The sequence below is a fragment of the Acanthopagrus latus genome, chromosome 7 (assembly GCF_904848185.1).
Source record: "Acanthopagrus latus isolate v.2019 chromosome 7, fAcaLat1.1, whole genome shotgun sequence".
In the NCBI taxonomy this organism is placed as follows: Eukaryota; Metazoa; Chordata; class Actinopteri; order Spariformes; family Sparidae; genus Acanthopagrus; species Acanthopagrus latus.
In genome coordinates this window covers 19,473,200-19,492,992 of record NC_051045.1, presented here as the reverse complement: position 1 = coordinate 19,492,992, position 19,793 = coordinate 19,473,200, and the positions used below count along the sequence as shown (strand labels likewise).

Here is a 19,793-nt window from a genome sequence, read left to right as displayed (position 1 = left end):
ATACATTCCCTCAGTTCTGTTGTCATTTGCACCAGCCATCTGTTAGGAGTCATTGTCACATTACACAAACCTTTGTTGTACACCTGAGGCAAGCCCAGCAGAAACTCCAGCACAAATCATCACTATCTGCACGAGCCTTTAGTGCTGAAATATGAAACACTAAGCAAGGAAATTGAATCGCATTGTCACATTACCGTAGGATCAATACACTGTTGGGTTCAACTCCAGCTAATGTTTAGCCATATCACTGCACATCCTGATATAACAATAACTTAATTCATATATCACCTCTCAAAGCAGAGTTTACATAGTACTTTGACAGACAAGCAAAAGCAGGAAAATCAGGACAATATTACAGAATAAGCTAAACACGGAGGCCTCGTCTAAGGAGACTTTAAAACAAAAAGGCTAGACACTAAGTGCAAAACATAACATGTCAGTGTGAGCAATCACAAGTAAAAGGGATAAAACAGGCAAAATCCCTGAGAACGCAATGCAAAAAAAGAGGGAAGAAGAACACAATCAATAAAGGATGATAAGAAGGCATCACACCAGAGGAATCAAGAACAGATAAATCAAATGAATAAAAGATCATAGATAAATCAACATTAAAGAAATAAAAGCAATATTGTGTGGACTAATCACAGACCTCAATGGATATATGGGAGTTTGAGCAATAATAACAGGCTTTACTGATTTATTGTGGGGGTTAGAACAGTAGTGCAGGAGAATCTGAAATCTGAAGGCTTCTCTCAGTCAGAAAGAGGTTTTCTCCCCCTCTTTCAACAAGCTTTGGTGAGAGTTTGATTTACCAACAGAGCGATTGGTTAAAGTTTGCGTGTGATATACTGGTGGCTCGTCCAATCTCCTGCCAAGTGCTTTTTTGAGGGGCGGCTCCCTCCCAGATGGTTCTGTTTAACAAACCATCTGGTACGTCAGGTTACACTAAAGCCTCGGGCTGGAATAATCTTTCCAATGTTCTTAATACACAAAAAAACTCAGTGGGAAAATAATAACAACTTGCAGGTCTTGGCTTCTAAAGTGATCTTAGATAATGCCTTGAAGTCATGCCTCTGTAGAATTGTACAAATCCACTCTCTCAAAAATGGACTCTCTTTTAGCAAGTAAAAAAAAAAAAAGGTCTCTCTTTTAATTTAATCAGCTGACAAATTGATTCATTTGCACGTATTTGCTTCCACCAAACTAAATGTTTCATACCAAAAAAAAATACTTATTTCACTCATTTTAGCTCTCGCACTACATCAAGTAGGGTCCTTACTGAAGGTTTGTGGAGATGGTAGCACATCGGAGTTTGCACCACGAGGGGAATGTGAATAAAGGTACAGAGACTGAATGAATCCTTGCTGGGAAGCGCAATTACGCAACACCGATGAGCTCACAAGTCTTTAGGCACCACAGCTGCTGTTTGTTATTCAAAAAGAGATAGAACACACGGGGAAACGCTTTTTATGAATTAATGAATAGTGGCTATCAGTGTATGAAGAAACATGAATAGTAGAGATGCCACCAAGACTTTATATAATGCCTCTGTTAATTAGTGTGCATGTCACATTATTACTTGTCAATATCACTCCTCCGTACAGAGATGTTTGAGTTCAGGATCGGGGGTGAAACTGCCCTCTTGTAGTGGCTAAGAAAAGAGAGTGAGGTATCACTTTTACAACAACTTCCTATTAGGTTTCCGGATGTGTGTGCATTACAGAGTAGGGAGCACAGCACCAATGGAAGCTCATATTTCCAGCGCCGTGGTAGAAACAACAACACGTTGTGCTCGCTGTCGCTGTTACCTTTTGTAATGAGCTATTTAAATGCATGGAAAGCTGAAACACACGCAGACACATATGGCATTACACAGTGGAATACTGAGGTGTAGATATATGAACAGACCATAATAGAATCACCAATGTGGGAAAGCAAAAACACAAAACAAAAATTATTTGATCACGTTCTCAAGAGCTGGCCAGTGAGTCGACGTACTACTTAATCCCAGCGCTGAATCTCCAAAGTGTTATCATACGGCCATCGGGTAGCTGTTTACCTAAGAAATTACCATTATGCAACACCAACACTTATTATATAACTCCTGGTAATATTAGTGGTTGCATCATTGCCTCTGCAAATAGTCTCATAGTAAAGTTTGTAAAAGTCATTTGATCCTGTTTTTACTTTCATGGGCTGTCGGAGCTTATATTTACAGTTTAAAACACTGTGGTACACTGATAAGAACTCACCACTTTGAGCTTTTCAGAGAACAAAATAAGCGCACAACAGTGGAAAATACATTAGCTGTAACAAAACAATATGCTAGTTTTTCCACACTTGGAAACATCATGAGATTTTGTGATGTCAGAGTGAGTGTTTCAAGTGTTAGGCTGGGTCTGCACTCAATTATTCAGCTCTTTGGATGAAAGTGTGTTAAAATCAGAAGTGCATGTGTTCCGACAGGAAGACAAAACACAAGACTTTTTGTTGTCTCCACCGTCCTGTGGTTTCCTGGCTTAGACACACTGAGATCAATAACAGGTTGGGACTTCATAACTTCATCAGGTCTTGCGGTGACGCTGCTGTGTGTGGCCGCCGCTCGAGTTCGAGGTGTGACCAGAGGAGGTGATAATGAGTTTGAGTTCATCAATCTGATCAGTGTCTCGGCCCCCAATGCATTAGAGACGAGGATTAGACGCTGATCCTGTCGACTTTAATGATCAGATAATGCTCTCCGTTACTTCACTGAGGTACAGAACCCACATTATCTCTGGTGCTAAAAGGGGTCGTGCCCGAAACGAGGTCACCTTTCCCCACACTGAGGAGCAGAGCAGTGGATGAATGCAGGGATGAAATGAACGGTTAATTCAGATAATAAGATAAGATAATTAGATGCAACTTTTAACTTTTTCTTTTATCTGTTGTATTTCTCTACTATTCCAGTTGAAAAAGAAGATCATTATGTATTAACAGCGTTAGTTCATATGTGTTCTGTATACCATATGTCACAGTATGTTTAAAGCTCGTAGCATTGGTTAATTACTAATATACTGGATAGGACTGGATCTGAGGGATGACTTTCAGTATTTTGTGCTCTCTGAGGACACTCAGCCTCTTTGTAGCGAGTGCATTTTGAGACAACTATGGCTTGAGTATTAGAAATTGCGTGTGTGTTGTTAAAGCAAGTAACTCTTAAAAGTTTTAACAGAGACATGTCATGTCAGCTCTTTCACTGAATTGAGCCCAAAAAGTTTCAGAAAAAGTTCTGTGATGCAGGGTCTGTCATGTTAATGTGAACCAAAATCATTTCCACTGCAGTGTTTGTATGTAGAAGTTTTTTGATTCTGTTAGTTGATGTTTCATATTTTAAGAGTAGGCAGTTGCACCATATTTTGTCCATAATATTATATTTATTCACAGAAATGTTCTATAATGTCGTTTGGACTCTGAACTGTTGTTTCAGTCGGCAACTATGAGCTCTTACACAACATATTTTGTTCATTTTCACATTGATAATTTTATTTTGGGTTACTGCTAGAATAGGTTTAGATGCTATATTGCTAAAAAAAAAAAACTTTACGTTTTTTGTCTTTCTGTAGCACTGTAGTCCCATTCCATCTCCTTTAACCTAATCCATGAGACTTTCTAGCGATCCTGTGGGATAAGTCCTCTCAAGTCATGAATGTATCACAATACTTTATTGTCAGGAATGTCTGAAAGTTTGGTTTTATTGATACATACACCTATTTACATGAAAAATAAATCAATAGAAAAGATAAAAAAGACAAGACGTCAGCGTTGTCTTTTGGCAAATTGATGAGATGTATTATTGCTAACTTTGGAAAGCAATAGTGCATACTGTCTCCTGACCTGTCCACGTAATCGAGGTGAACTGAGTGTGATGTGTCTACAGAGTTTAAAGTAATACATAGCTACACAGTATAAAATCTGTTTGTATCTTTTCCAACCCTTTGCTGACTCTGCCAAGGTGGTGAGCTTTGCCAGTCTGAAGTTTGACCGCTCCTACAACTGGATGGTGCTGTGTGTGCTGTGGTGCTCCATCGCCCAGTCCATCCTGCTGCCCATGTTCCTCTGGGCTTGTGACCGCTATCGGGCTGACATCCGCATGGTGTGGGAGAAGTGCGTCGCCATCATGTCCAACGACGACGTGGACGAGGGTAAGCAACAGTCATGCGTCTCCCTCCCTGTCCTACCTCTTTTTTTCCCTTCCTCTTCACCTGAAAATGACGATAAGGATGATAATTCCTATGCCCTAAGACAACTCATAGTGCTTCCAAAGACAATTTGGCATGCTTTTGCAGAGACACGCTGAAGTGAAATTGCAGATAATTTGCCTGAGTTCACAAAATCCAATTGACAGTTAAAGACTGGTTTGGACACACAGACTTGTTTGTGTTGAGAAGTGTTCTGAGCTGTCTTTGGCCACAGGAATCACAGTGACAAATGTGATTTATCAACCAAAATAGTTTTGCCTCTTAGCCTAAGGAGTACTTGTACTGGGAAAATTGAGTGCAGCAATATTGCAGGAAGGGAACAGAGGTTCGAGTATATAGAGTATATAGCTAAACAATTCTAAAGTAAATGGCCTGATTATTTGATGGAGATCTCCTCTGACCTTGGTATAGCATGGTGTCATCTCTGTGATTTACAATCCTCACTGATTCATTTACAATACCACTTTCGTATTGCATCATGACTGCGAATGGACAAGATAGTAAATGATCAGACCTCCATCTGAGCCAGTTAACATCAACGATTTGTGACAAGAAAAGCCTTTTTCCCCCTAATGATGCAGAGAAAAGGTGCTGCTCTGTTAAAATAGCTTTTTGTGTGAAGATTTGACAGCAAATCACAGGATTTGACAGCAAGTTCATACTGTATGTCAGTAGCATGGTAACATTGTGACATAGCACAATATACACAAATATGAATGTATTTGAACAGATGACAAGTGGTTTCAGCAGCCACTTTTCAGCATAGAAATGGTATGACAATGATAGATTTTTGGTGAGGAAAAGCTTGTGATAGTGACAGGCTTGGGATCTTGGGAAAGATGACTGACTGTCAGCTAGCATTCTCAAGAATCTCAGGTGTATCATTAGATAACAGATTTGGAGTGTCACAATCTAAGTAATCGATAAAAATGAGCTTTCAATTTCGAGATCCAAAGCAGCTTCAGCGATTCTCACAGGGTTAGGGTGACAGCACAGTTAGCTTTCTGGTAGCCTGCAGATTTACGTCTAGTCAGTTTTCGTGAGTGCAGGAAGACGACCAACTGACTAAAGGTCATTTCAACCGTGTTGAAGATAGGGGTTTACTTTCTTTTTCAGACATCCTTTATAGTTTTGTTTGGGAAGGAGGTTCACTCAGAGCACATTTTGAGAAATCAAACTTTGCAACAAACTAAAGTTTCATATTTTGTTTATTGTTAATCCCAGAAGGGTGGTATTCTTTATTGTTAGTGAATATTATTTGAACTTGTCAAAACCTAACATGCAAAATATCACCATGGGCCTACCCATGTCTTTTTAAAGAAGAAAGGAAATGTAAGTGTCAGTTGTTAAGGCATTAAAAGCAATGTTTTTTTTTTTTTTTTTAGCTTAAGAAATCCAGATGCGATAGTTTAACAAAAAACAGAACCATCAGTACAGAAATAAATGTTTGAATTGGAAACCAAACCAAATTGGGAGTGACCTTTAAATCAAAAGTCAAACTGAATTGTGGATTTGGAGAATTGTGACACCTCTACAAGAGAAAGGAGAAATTGAAGGAAGATTTCTACTTTATGATGCCGGTTTAAATTGCTCCTTGATTCTGGAGCACTCATGATTACTGCTGCTTCACACCCTCGACCTCTGTGGCTGCTCTGCTTGGTGTTCCAAATATTAAACTGTGCAGTTACTCTCTGTCATTGGTATCAAGTCTTGTCAAGTCTGACCAATCAAGCTACAAAATAAAGACACCAGAAATAGCGATGCTACATTTTTTTGTTACTGTCAATAATCTTGACTTGTCCCCAATCATTGATCTGAACTGGCTTCAAGGTGATGATGATGCAGGATTGCCAAAATATATTGATATGATATCAAATTTGCTGTGAATCTGTTTGTTAAAGTTGGTCATTATTAAAACAGCAAATATATTTGAAGTGAAGTGATTTATTTACTGTATTTATCCCTTTTGGGGGGACTGTGGACACCTTTCTGGCTCAAAATAATGTATAAAATTGATTTAAATAATAAAAAAACTAGAATGATTACTTACATTTTGGTGTATTTAATGGAGCATTTTTTACATTTGGTGAAATGATTGGTGATGAGGGGTTAATACATTTGATTATAGTGTTTGTACATGTTGGTAAATAAATAATGTTAGTTGGTCTCTTTTGAATGGCCATTATTTCTTACAATATACTTTGATGTAGTCTGAGGTCTGAAATCAGTGGTCAAATGTTATCATGTGACCTATCATGTGACCTTTATTGTCAGGAAATGTAACTGAAGTGGCAAGTGTCTGTGTAACATAACTTTCAATACTAAAGTATATTTTTCTGTGTTTTTGTTTGTGCTGTGTGCTTTATAAAATGCTTTACTGTACCCTGCTATGAGATTGATGTAAAAAAAACAAAACAAAAAAAACAAAAAAAGGACAAAGGACATTTTTACCTTACAGCACTGTTTTCTTTTTTCACTCTAATGCATTTGATCTGGGCAGTCTTCCTCTACAAATCCCTGGCATGAGAGAACAGCAAAATAAATGGTTCTCCATTTATTTGTTTGGATCCGGAGTGAAACTGGAACGATTGCAGTAAAGCTGAAAAGCACTTTCATGTCATTATGATGGTCATATTTCCCTCAAGTCACAAAGGGATACACAAAAACATTTTTCTGAGAAAATGCAACTGAAATAGATACAAAATTAATTATTTTTAAACATGCTTGTTTTTGTTTTCTCTCTTTTGTTTTTTTTATTTATTTTTATTTGAGGACTCGCACCTACTGGTCAGATTATAGTGATTTAAAGCAAAATCTATTCAAAGGCAGATTCTTAAACACACTGCATTCAGTAAATATGTGACTAATAGATGAAAATGAAAGAAAGTGGTCCAAGACTTTCCTCTTCCATCACACTAATGTGAATGCACTCCAAGAGGGCTGAAAATTAAACATTTCACCAAAAAATCACAGACACTTTAACAAAATTTGGTCCCAAAATTAGGTCACATGATAATCACAGAGAGGCCTGTGGACTGAGTCCATGACCAAATTTCCTCAATTCATGCAAACTGCTGACAGTATGAACCATCTGTCTTTCTTTTCTATTGGCACTGTTTAAACTCCACCCGATCTGAACCCCTTCTCTCCTGTTTCTAACCCTCCAAACCTTCTGATCCTCTCCCTCCTGACACCCTCCCTGATAACTGCTCATTGTCCAGCAGGAGCCATAAAACAACACAGGGCAGTCCATATTCTGTGTGACAATTAACACTGCCAGTTCTCTGCTTTTTTCCAGAGGGCTTGCCATGTATAACTCATCACAGTTGTATGTATAAGGATTGTTTCCTGTTTTTTTCCAAAGCCTCTGACTTGCATGCCAAGCTGCCTGTGCAAAATAGCTACTTTTCATCTTTCATCTTTTTGGCCAACATTTTCCTCAAGATCAGCATTTAACACCCATCTCCAATTGATCTTTAATGAACATGAATGCAGTAATTTACACACACATACACATTTTTGTTTTTCTTTTTTAAAATATTCTTCAGAATGTAAGCCCTGTTCCTTCAAAGATTCTCTATGCAACCATTTGACAAGGTTTCTGAATTCAGAACCAATCTGGGGCCTTTTTGATGCCCTTTCTAAACATTACAATTATTAGTCATTTTTGAAGCAAAACATTATCTGATCTAAACCTCATATTCCTGAGCAGACCCGTAGGGAAAGTCAACAAACAGAGAACGATTGAACTTGTCTCTCTTATCTATTCGTCTGTCTGTCTGTCTGTCTTGTGTATTGAGTTCGTTGCTCTCTAATCCTGACGCTCGTGCTTTTCTGCACTTTGCAGAAAACAGCCAAGATGGAGGAATTCATGCTGACTTAATATATGACAGACCATATGACTATAGCTCGGCGCCTGAAATCGTGACGGTAGACCGTAATGCCAAGTATGAGTTCTCAACCTTAGAAAGGGGGGTTCCGCAAGGGTATCCATTGAGGGAACAACAGGAAGATAAAATGCAGTATTTGCAGGTATATTTTCATTGATTTTCTTCATTTCTTTTACTTGATCAATTGAACTATTTTCAAATGACACTTCATTGCTTATGTGCATGGTGAAATGGCCTTGTGGGCCCTGACAGTATCTTGCTTGAGTTTTCTGGAATCATCAGACATTTTGTGCAGCTATCTCTCCGTGAGATCCAGTCCTCATGACATGAATAAAAATAAATAAATAAATACTCCTGCTGACTAATGTTCGGTAAATATGACCATCGGCAGTCCCATCAACATATTAGATGTGCTTCATTTATCGACTAGTGTGTCCTAGTCATGCAGTTGACTACATTTTTATTTTGTAAGAGGGTAAGACTTAAGTAACTGACTTACCTTCTACCTTTCAGGAATCCCTCAAGGTTTCAGGAAAGCACTATAAACATCTGCTCATGTTCTACCCAAAAGCATTGTGTCCATTGTATCCAGCATCCATCACAGACAGATGCAGAGCTCTGAAATGCTCCTTTTCAGCCTGCATTAACACCAAAATGTGTTCTAACATGCAGCCTTCTAGGACAATTCAACAAAACCTTTTTTTCTTCTTTGGATTAATGTACTGGCTTAACTCTGTGAAGTACAAATAACCTAGAATCAGATATCAAATCAGTTTTGAATAAATTAATTGATTAAATCAGTGATGGTGATTTAAAAAAATCTTACTGATCTTGGCCTGGAAGACTGTGGTGAGAATATCTATCTTTAGAATCAACTGATGCAACCAACACAATGTTAACATTTGAAAAAAACATCTTAACTCTGTGTCATCTTTGTCAAAAACAACCTAACAAGGGCTTCACTTTTCTCGATGTAGCCTGCAGCCCAAAGCATTTACTTTTACTTGAATAAAAATAACTCAAAAGTATGATATTATAATGGACATCTGAAGACCAGTGCTCCTACAGGATTGGATCTCTATTCAGTTTGACTTTTTTAAGAAGCCTTGAAACAGAGATGTATACAGTAGCTATCACTTCATGAGACCAAACCATTACTCCACCCATTGTTTTTGTGTCCGATACACCTCTTCGCATGACAGTGGATTCAGTTGATTGTGATATGTAAATATATATTTAGTGATAGTTAGCTGTGTTACTCCTTGCTGTGTATGTGTGATGGTCAAGACAAATAAGGTGCATTTTTGATTTCAGTTACAGGAAGACTGGCTGAACTGTGTTACGGTCACACTACTTTTGATGCTGCTCCAAGGGTGAAGGCCCAGTTAGACCCCGAATCAACAAAACCCTTCAAATCATTATCAAGTAGCACCTCCATTTGAGAAATGCTATGGCACTTCTCAAGTGGCTTGATTGCAGAATAAAGCCTCTTTGGCTTTATTGGCTGTTGTGTGTTGGTCTCTCTCTCTGTCTCTCTCTACATCCTGCCAAGTCTGTCCTGCATCCTAACTCATTCTAATGCCCGTGCTGCCCTCTGCTGTTCAGCTCTCCCACCTAACCCACTCAACGCTACTGTATCGTCTGCTGTCTCATTTCTCTGCATTTACTAAAACCCACCACAGGGGGGCAGACTGATATCAATCTTGTGGCTCTTGACGTCACTGTGACAAACCCTCTCTCTCTTGCATAGTTGTCAGAACAGAATGGCATGTGAGTATAACATGTAGGGAACTATTAACCTATGCATTTTTCATCTCCATATAACGGAGGTGAATAGTAGACCGTTTACAACCTTACTGATGCATGTTAGAGTGTTAAAACCTTCATGTCTGAGGGATTAGATTAAAGAAATAAGTTAAAATTGCACTGCAGTTGTTGGACATGTAGGATTTTGCATAAAAAATAATGGCTGAAATCAGTGTATCAAAAGTAGAATGACTTCTGAAACTAGCCTGTTTGATTGTATTCACTGAGCTCTATGTCATCAGCCCAAATCTTTAAGCAGAGCAGTTGATTGGGACTTGATCAAAACAGTGTTATATAACCTTGAAGAATCCTACATGTAACACTTTTTCTAATTGATAATGTAAGTGTATTAAAGTTTGTAATGCTATTTATATAATATGCAGTGGCACAATGCTAGCTGATTATGTGTTGTTGTAGAGTTCTAGGTGAATGACTGTCAAAATGACCGATAGACTGAAGGGTTTGGTCTGTGTGTTGCGTTCAGGTGCCCCCTACAAGAAGATACTCCCACGACGAAACCGACATGTGGACCAGCGACCGGATCCCCTCATACCTTCACCGATGGGGCTCCACCGAGGACATGATAGTGAGTGCCCACTACAGCTCCACCTTACCGCGCCACGAGAGGCGCAGGAGCAGCCTGGTCTCCTACCACGAGGAGAGCCACCATCACCATCACCCGCACCGCAAGCGGCGACGCTCTGAGGATAGTATGCACTCCCTCAAGCACCTGCCGCGTGTGGTCTGTGGCGGGGAGCGCTACGAGGACGAGCTGCGGTGTTTCAGCCGCGACGAGGTGATAAACTTTATAGATGAGACGCCGCTGCCGAGCCCCAGGAAGAGCCCGCGGCGCACATCCACCATCTCACTTATCCCCAATGTGTATGAACAGCAGACAGTCATCCTTCCTCACTTCCCTCTCACAGACTTTGAGCGTGAGCCTCAGGCGCTCAGGCGGCTGTCAGAGCACAAAAGGAGCAGCAGTCGGGGCAACTCGCCTGAGGGTTCCCCCAAACCAGACAGACCTGTTGGAAAGAAGAGCCCCGGAGCCTGTGGCTCTGGTAAAGGCTGCCCGGAGCGCCCACGAGATGGGAAACATCAGTGTGAAGGTGGCTCACCCGGGCGCAGCCAGCAGACTCCGGGGCACTCTAGGCCAAGGACAGGCGGTGGAGCCGGGGCTGGTGCTGGAGCTGGAGCTAACTGGGGGTCTCAGAAGCACCTGAATAAAGGCGAGAGTAAAGGAAGCACAAACAGTTTTGTAAGCACGCCTTCGGTATCGTCCTCGGGATACATCACGTTTCACTCTGACTCTGTCGGCTCCGCAACCTAAAAGCAAGCTTTTCCTAGTTAATATCAACATTATGACTGAAGTTATTATCGACATGAAAATCACTGGAATTTTCTTGCTTATGGGAAAGTGACCTACTGGATTATTTGGCCTTTTTACATGTGCCAGTTTTTTCTTTTACTATAAATACCACCAATACTTGCTATGCTAAATGGCTTTGGGAGCTTTGGACATCATTTCTGAGTGGGCCTAACTTTGCTTTCATATGTTGGCTGGTGAAAGGGTATGGTGGTCCTTTTATTCAGCTTTCACGTCACAAGATATCCACTGATATTTTTTTTTTTTGTCAGCACTGACACAAACCTGTTTTTAAATAGGGTGAACATTCCCACGCCTTGTTTTTTGCTGTTTGATGTTGTTTTTAATGAAATGCTCAAAGAATTGGAGGAGTTAGTTGTTAGGGCGGTGTTCCTTTCTTTCTTTTGCACTTAAGAACTTGACGTTATTATTTGGCCTGTAATGACTGTGTGTTTTGTTGTATGGACACATTTGCTTTCAAACCAAACTTTCCTGAATACTGCCCTTTTACCTTGAGATCGACACATTATACATATTTGTTTTATTTTGATCATGATGTACAACTTTTCTATTAACATTGTTATTCACAACACGTGAAACACTTTTTTTCAAGCACCCCATGTTGAAGTAAACTGAGAGTGGTAATCCCAAACTCTTAAATGCCTAGTTTTACAGTTACTGTGTGAGATATTGAGATATTACGTGAAGACCCCTAAATTCTTATTGAAAATGTGCAGTCAGTTTTAAAGATTGACATCTCATGTATATATGAAGGATAATGGATTTATGGGCTTGGTGTACTTTTCTGTTTAATGAGACCTTTGCTCAGTACATTTTATCCCAGTTTTTATTATTTCAATGTTTGTGTTATCTTGGGCATCATCAGGCACAACAGTTGCTTATTACACTGGATATATCCACACAGAACATCAGACCAATACAGCAGGTAATGGTGCTTTGTCCTCATCAAATGAGCACGTCAGCCTGACCTCACCCTTTAATTTGTGTCAGTAATGTGTTAGAAGCGCCATTTTTTTGTTTGTTTTTAAAGATTTTTCTAAAAGATATTAACTGGTCCAAACGTAGAATAATCACAGATTGTCAGGCTGACTATACACAGCATAACTGTAATGCTGGTGTAACACCTAAACCCACAAAACAATAGCATGAATTAGGAACATTGTAATTTGAATGAAAATGTAACATAATCCTTCATAAGACTGCGAACGGTGCTATTCTGTGAGGTTATTCAAGTGTGAAGTGACTTTTTTGTACCTGATGTGTCGAAGTCCCATGAAGTAGCCTAATGTTAATCAAAATGTTAGCATTCCCGGCGCCTCAGTAAGGGATACTGTGGGAAGTTTAAGTTAGGTGCATTAATTTTTTCATAAATATAATTTGGACAGAGAATGTGATTATTTCACATTATAGCAAAGTGTAAAAGTTCAAGAACACAAACTGTGTTACTAAATTATCAGTGAAATGCCCTATAAATGTCCCATAACTGCCATTCAGCACTCTCACTCAAAGTGGATGATGAAGAGTGAATTTAACAATGGAGCTAATTTTACAAAGTACACTCTTAAATGGTCAAGTAACTTTTCATGTGATAATTATCTGACTGAAAGAAATAATTGCAGAATCAACTTTGGGCTTTGACAGTCACTACTAACATGAATGTACTTGCGCTTATTTGGTGTAACCTGTAAAAGACAAGACTATGAGGACAATATGAAATGGAAATATCCCCTTTGACAGCCTTATTAGTTGTGGAACTTTTTTGCTGTTACCATCCAAGTAATAAAGTTGTGCACATGTTTTCACTCATCTGCGGTCATTTAAATGTTTAGTTTTAATTCTCATGTATTAGTGTACCTCACACAAGTGCAGCCTTTTCAATTGGACAAATGAGCTGAAATGTATCTTTAGTTGGAGGCAGAACATCACTTTCCCCTGTCAAACTTTGCTATGTCATAGAGTTTTTGCATTTTGTTGTGTTTACAATATTAAAATATAATTTTGTAACATATACAAAGATTTATGACTCAAATATGAATGATGTTAAATGTTATGATTTTTCTTGTTCAGATGATAACTTTGTTAAAAAGATATGACTGATTAAATTCACAAGATGATGCTTCGGAGTGTGTTTTTGGGAAGTTTTTTTGGCAGATTCACCATATTTGTTACTGTACAACAGCAGTATGCATCCATATTTTAGTCTCTCCTTGCTTTATACAGATTTTTTTTTTCTCAGGAGCTTGAGGTCACATGAAAGCGTCACCCAGGCCGGTCCCCAGAGGAAGACCAAGGTTTGATGCCTTCCGCCATGAAATGAGAAATGATTGACCAGCCTCTCGTTAGGCAGTATCTGAATTTAAGAGACAGGAATATGACCATGATTTGTGACATCACAAATAGTGTGGGAGCCAACCAGTAGAGCGGTATAGGGATGCCGTATTTTTGTAGCTCACCCGGAAGTTAGCATCTCCCTGGTTCCCCCGACTAAATGCCTATGAGATATTTGAATTGTTTTTTAGAATATTGCCGATAATACGCTCTGTGACAAACGCAAGCTTATGAGATTTACAGGTTTTGTTCACCAAGACGATATTCGTAAATGGACACAAGTTTTGTGATTTTCCAAGTGTTGATTAAAATTTCAAGAAGTAAAAAGCTAATCTTGCGGCCATATATTAGAAGTCCCCACTAAGCATCCTACACAGTTATAAATTGTAAACTGTATAGTTATGGTTAGAATAGTCTGTAATTTAAGTCCACTATGGGTGGATAAGTCTGTGTTCCTGCTTTTAGGACTACAGACTACACCACTCTATATTCAGCATACACATGTATCATGTATAAACCTCAATGAATGGAACAGGATGGCCTTTACAGTGAAAAGGGGAGACATCTTGTGTTCAGCAGGTAAACTTGTGAATTTAAAAATACTTGCTTATTCATATATTGTAGACTTTTTAAATGAGGGAATTTCTTTTTGCAATTTTAGTTTGGTAACGTGGAAACGATGGACAGAGAGAATGTAAGTTGAGCACAAAGATGGAGGTGAATGTCCAGTCAACAAAAAAGTTGCCCAAAGGTGCTGCCCCGTCACCTCAACTGGACGAGCCGGAACGCGGAGTCCTTGCCGCAGTGGGACCATCCAGCCTGGACCCTTTGCGTCATGTCGTACAGTCTCTCTCCCTACTGTTTTTCCTGTCTCTTTCTAGATGTGTCTCCCAAAATTAAGAATCAACGCATTAAAAGAAATAAAGAAAACAAACACACAATAGAAGAAGACTTTTTCCTCCGCTACAAACCTTAAAACCATCATAATGGTCGCCCATCATTCAACAAAAGAAAAGTCCGTCAGCCGTAGTCAACGAGGCGGTTGCTATGGTGACAAACTTGTCTCAGCAGTGTCATCTTTTCACAAGCGCGTAGTTTGTGAAACAAACAAAAACAGTACGTAGCTAGCGTGTTACTGCGTTTAATTTCGACATTTCATTTCTATACTGAGGTACACTGTTTTGTATTATGTTACGTTTATCTTTATTATGTTCAGTTAAGGTCAGCGTCATCATTCAGTGTCGTTTTCCCTAAAAGGATCGACGCAGTGGTAACGGTAAGGTTAACTCGCCCAGGTGTATTAGCTAACACATGAAAGAATTTACGTTTAGCTAGTCAGCAACAAGTCATACACATAGCCCTAATAATGATTTGGCATGTAAGAGAAATCAGTAAAAACTGCTTGTACTTGGGACAACGGCGTTTACTTCACCTTAGGTTAACCTTGTTTGAATGAATTTGTGTTCATCCCATGACAAGGTGTAGCAGAGTGGCGCAGCGGAAGCGTGCTGGGCCCATAACCCAGAGGTCGATGGATCGAAACCATCCTCTGCTAGTGGGGAAGTTTTTCATTTTGACATGAACTGCACTATCTTTTCAGCGTCACTCGGTAATGAACAGATATTGTTGTCTGTGTAACGGAGAATGTTGTTAGCGATCATAGACTCTTCATTAGTCATTTCCGCAGTGGCTAATTCCATGAAGGTGTGCGCCGCCGTGTATGACAAATAGGCTCATTAGACCGTATACTTTAAATCAACACATTTAATTACGTGTTCTACTCCTCTTTTAGTTATGCGAGGCAATTTGCTCTCTAAACTAAATTAAACACACTCACTTCTGCGTAAAAGTAATTGTCGCGTTTAAACTGAGAGCACGGTTTTCTATTTATCTGATGCAGGTGTGTAATCAGCTGATTCTGCTCTGCAGCCCCTGGGCCCGGCTTTGTGAAGAGGTCGGAGCTGTCACATGCCTGAGTTGGCCGCAACAGTGAGCATGGACACGGCTGCTTTGACGTGCCAAAAGGTAATTCCACGGTGTGCTGTAGGTCTATCTGTACACAGCCTGGAACCAAAGCCAGCTCTATTGTGTAATCTTCACGCTTAATTTGTGCGAGTCGCATACTGTATGTTTCAATCGCACACGCCAGCAAGTGACAACACTGCATGCGGCAGGCAGTGCTCAACACTTGCGCTGAAAATGTCCTAGCAAGGACATACTTACCAGCAAAGTGAGCAGGGGACAGAGGGGTCTGCAGCGCACTTCATCTACGTCTGCTCTCTTATGAGCGCTTGACTGGGTCCAGTCTGATGCTAATGACGCATTCTCTCTCTCCCTGCGGTTCTCAGCTCTAATATACGTCGCCATTATAGTGGCAAACCAAACTAGGTTACTTAAACAATGCCGAGAAGAGTTCATAGAAATTCTCAGGAAAAAGTTTAAGGGCATTCAGGGTGGAAGTCACGTGGCATTTCCATTCTTGGATAAAACAAACTTTTCTTGTGCCGTGGGCCTCTGTGCGTCTCATCAAAGAGCAGCTTTGACTTTGTGGGGAGAGAGTCTAGAGAAAGATTTATAGACGGGATTTATGAGCTGGTCAAATGAAACAAAAAGCTGGAATAACAAATACTTGCCAGAGGGGTGTCTGGAGCTGAGTTTAGTTGTTATTTTCGAGGATAAAAAGAAAAGAAAAACAAGCAGGCAGTGTGCACTTTTTTTGTGTTTTGCGTTGCGCGCCCCTCTTCCATGGGGCAGCAGTGTCTTTTCAGCGTGTACCACCCTGAAAGAGCTGTGGGCGTTCCAGCGATTCTCCTCGCTGTAAGGTGCCATCCTTTCCTCCGCTGCTCCTTAGAGACACTTTATGACATCCCTGCCAAAGCAGCGGAAGAAAACTATGGGGCACTGTGAAGGGAGCTGAATGACACACAGGTTTGCTGTCTCGGGCATATGGCCTATACAACTGCAATTGCCGTTGTGCATCAAGTTGTTTGGCAAAACAAATACATGAAAGCTCATACTCCAATTTGTCATGTCGTTTTCAGTAAGTGAGTCATTTCAGATGAGACATTGGATAATAGTTTTCTGGAGGTGAATGCATGTCTTTTGCTTAATTTAAAAAAAGCAGATGAAGGATTAATGGAGATTGAAGTTTTAGGAATTAGGTCCTGCACACCAGGGAGTAATAAACAGTCCTCGGGGACAAAATGAAAAGGAGTTACTTCTGACACTGTAGGTGTAGCGCACATCTAAAGCTGATAAACTGTTAAACTGACAGGAATTAAAATTTCAGCCTTGAGCAGAAATGTTTACTTTCTCAACCCTTCTGAAATGATAGTCTCACCGTCTCCAATAACTACCGGAGAAGACAGGGAACAGAGCGTGTAATCGGTAGGTTATAGCAGAAAATTGTTGTGCTGTCCGACAAGCATCTGATTTGCCCGCTACTGTTGTGGTACTTATGCGTGAGACCAGAGAAGAATGGAGGGAGCCATGGTCAACCCCCACTCTCCTGGATCCTTTTCTTTTCCCTGTGTCAACCACACAGAGTTTATAGAGTTTGTAATCAACCAACCAACCAAATCGTTAACACAAAATTAGGTGGATACATAGACAGATTTTATTTCCATCGCTATTTTGGGCTTACAACATACTAAAATGCACCTAGTTGTTTGAGACTCAAAAGTCTGCTCATGTCATTTTCTTTCACTTTGGAAGATATAAGCACGTAGTCGAGTTATCTTCTGAGGCCTGCATCGCAGCTACCCGAAAATCAATCATGTTTTCACCCACCTACTCTGTCTCTCTCTCTTTTTTTTTTTTTTTTTTAAAAAAAAAACGAAATTATATAGAAAAATCAATATTGATTGTACAGATCAGCCACCAATCGCTATTAATCTATCACATGTTGTACGAAACATACCACCCTTTCACACAAGTTTAGGGTTAAGATTTTTATACAGCTTAATAAAAGAGACCACATATTCGTTATTTCACCAATTTTATTTAAAAAAAATAAAACATTTATACAATTTATAGCATATTGTGTAAATCTATACAGTGCAATTATAAACATGTAATCAAGCAGTGACAACTGTGTCTCTACCAAGGCCGCCACATGTGCTGCTCAGTGTTTGCAACCTCATTCCTGTGACTGACGGAGTGAAGCTTCTTGTGACTTGGACTTTTTTCATGAGTGTTTTGTGTGGGCGCCACAGCAAGGGAAGCCTGTTTGTTTCCAGATGGCTGCCGTGCGTCTTCACTCGGTAAGGAAAGAGGTGGGATTGCGCTGTCGCGTTTCACAGCTTTAGATGTAGCTGATTTCCTCTCCTCAGGTCCAGCTGCAGATGGAAGAAGTCTCCGCACCTCCTCCTGTGCCTCAGCTTGGCCCGGGCCGCTGTCCATGGTGCTGAAGATTTCCTCTCGCCCCCTGGAACGGCAGAGTTTACTGGAAAGTTGCGATAACATCCAGCGGTCTCTCCCGTTCATGTTGTCTGCCATCATGAGGTATTGGTTGACGTTCGCCAAGCAACTGCGGAAGCCAGTTTGGTAATCAGGAAACTCGGAAGCACTGGCGGTGCCTGAAAGCAATGGAAAGAAGACATAAGGTGAGAAACACGCAGACTCTGAGCATAGAGTTGTGGGTAAAGCATCCATAAAATCACGTTTAATCAGCCGAGTATTTGTATATTTGATGGCTTGGTCTGTTGTAAGATGTGAGATTATAACTCACAGCTCTGAATCTTTTGGAGGTTCCTTAGATGTTTCACGGTGAGCTCCAGGATATCGGCCTTTTCCAGTTTGCGCTTTCGAATCTGAGGAAATAAATAACATCAAATGATTATTACTCAAGTAAATGGTTATCACCGAAGCACCATTTGCATTAAATCTGCCCTTTAGTATGAACGAATAAATACATCGTGTTTCAAATTTTGAAGTTCCGGCCTGCATACTTACACTTGTGCTGTAGTAGCTCTCCAGAAGTGATTTCAACTGGTCCAAACATTTGTTTATGCGAGCTCTTCGTTTCTTTTCCATGAGTGGTTTAGACACCTGTAAAGAAAGAAAAGGGCGGGTAAAATTAATACTGCATCAAACAAACTTGGGCCATTTTGTTGTTGTTGTTTTTAAATGTCCTATGGTTACATCTAGTTCCTGATTATTAGTTACTCTACACACCTTGTTTCCAACAACAGGTTTGGACTTTTCTGCGCAGTCTGTCGATGCCACCATTCTGTCTGTCTGGTTTCCTTGAAGTTAATCTCTTTCCCTCTCTGGCGCACGAATGAAGGAGGTCACCCTGAGTGGATTTATATAGAGACACCCACTTAACATCTCAATGCAAACAGTCCCGCCTGTCTCTTGCGCTCAAGTGAGCAACGCTGGCGTTGTTCGACTGCCAAAACCAGCCAAATGCTCAGACGCACCATTGAAAAACTGAATAATTTTATGCTGTTTATCAATATATTTAGAATGGTTGAATGTCATTTCTACTCATATTCGATTGTTATTACAAATCCGCCTGATTGGAAGCTCAGTCTGAATCAGTTTTCATCAACCTACTGTTAAGATATGCAGGAGCTATACATAATGCAGAGGTATAATCAGACAGAGTTTATATTTATCTTAAATATGTCATGAAAATCTATCTACCTAAAGCACAAGACATACACAGGCCATATATCAGAGACAGTACGTGGCCTGCTGCGCCATGGATGTATTACGTGCAGATACCCCAGAAACAACGTGTGTGGCAAAACACCTAGAGAGAAGCGTAAACATGATAACCCTAATGGCTAATCATAATGGTTCTGCTCGGTGAGCATGGTGTGGGCACTATTCACTCCTGTATTCAATCTTTTATATGTGAGTTTCACGCCACCAGTTCGAAGGCAGCACCGTGGTAATTCCCTGCGTGTCCCCACAACATTTCGATTTTCTGGTGGCCACTTGTTGTAAAAGTGTTACACCTGCAAATAGTCAGACCAGCAGCTAGCCTCCCTTTTTTGTAGGCACAAGGTGCAGCTGCGCTTATTTTCATACACACCAGCAAACAAACATGTAACGCACGAATAGCAAACCAGATTTTTAAAAAACTTAACACTTTAGGATTCTTTGGCCATTGTGCGTCACCAGTTTTTGTCTTCA

At 40.1% G+C, this 19,793-nt stretch overlaps 2 protein-coding genes and 1 non-coding gene across 4 annotated transcripts in view; 2 read left to right on the top strand and 1 right to left on the bottom strand.

Annotated features, from left to right (window-relative positions):
• Positions 1 to 12,927, top strand: part of LOC119023367 (probable G-protein coupled receptor 153) — a 38,080-nt gene extending 25,153 nt beyond the window's left edge. For both annotated transcript variants that reach the window (XM_037105234.1, XM_037105235.1), the window contains 3 exons: positions 3,992 to 4,181; positions 8,086 to 8,270; positions 10,419 to 12,927. In XM_037105234.1, coding sequence (XP_036961129.1) covers positions 3,992 to 4,181; positions 8,086 to 8,270; positions 10,419 to 11,264 — 1,221 coding nt within the window. In that variant the 3' untranslated portion in view covers positions 11,265 to 12,927. The remainder of the gene's footprint in view (positions 1 to 3,991; positions 4,182 to 8,085; positions 8,271 to 10,418) is intronic.
• A 2,205-nt stretch (positions 12,928 to 15,132) lies between these two features.
• On the top strand, positions 15,133 to 15,204 carry trnam-cau. The gene has a single exon. It is a non-coding gene; the product is annotated as a tRNA-Met (tRNA).
• A 2,543-nt stretch (positions 15,205 to 17,747) lies between these two features.
• her3 (hairy-related 3) lies at positions 17,748 to 19,793 on the bottom strand. The gene is made up of 4 exons (XM_037105619.1): positions 18,825 to 19,793; positions 18,603 to 18,698; positions 18,379 to 18,460; positions 17,748 to 18,226 (listed from the first exon to the last, which is right to left on the bottom strand). The coding sequence occupies exons 1-4, from the start codon at positions 18,876 to 18,878 to the stop codon at positions 17,748 to 17,750; spliced, it is 711 nt and encodes a 236-aa protein (XP_036961514.1). The 5' UTR covers positions 18,879 to 19,793.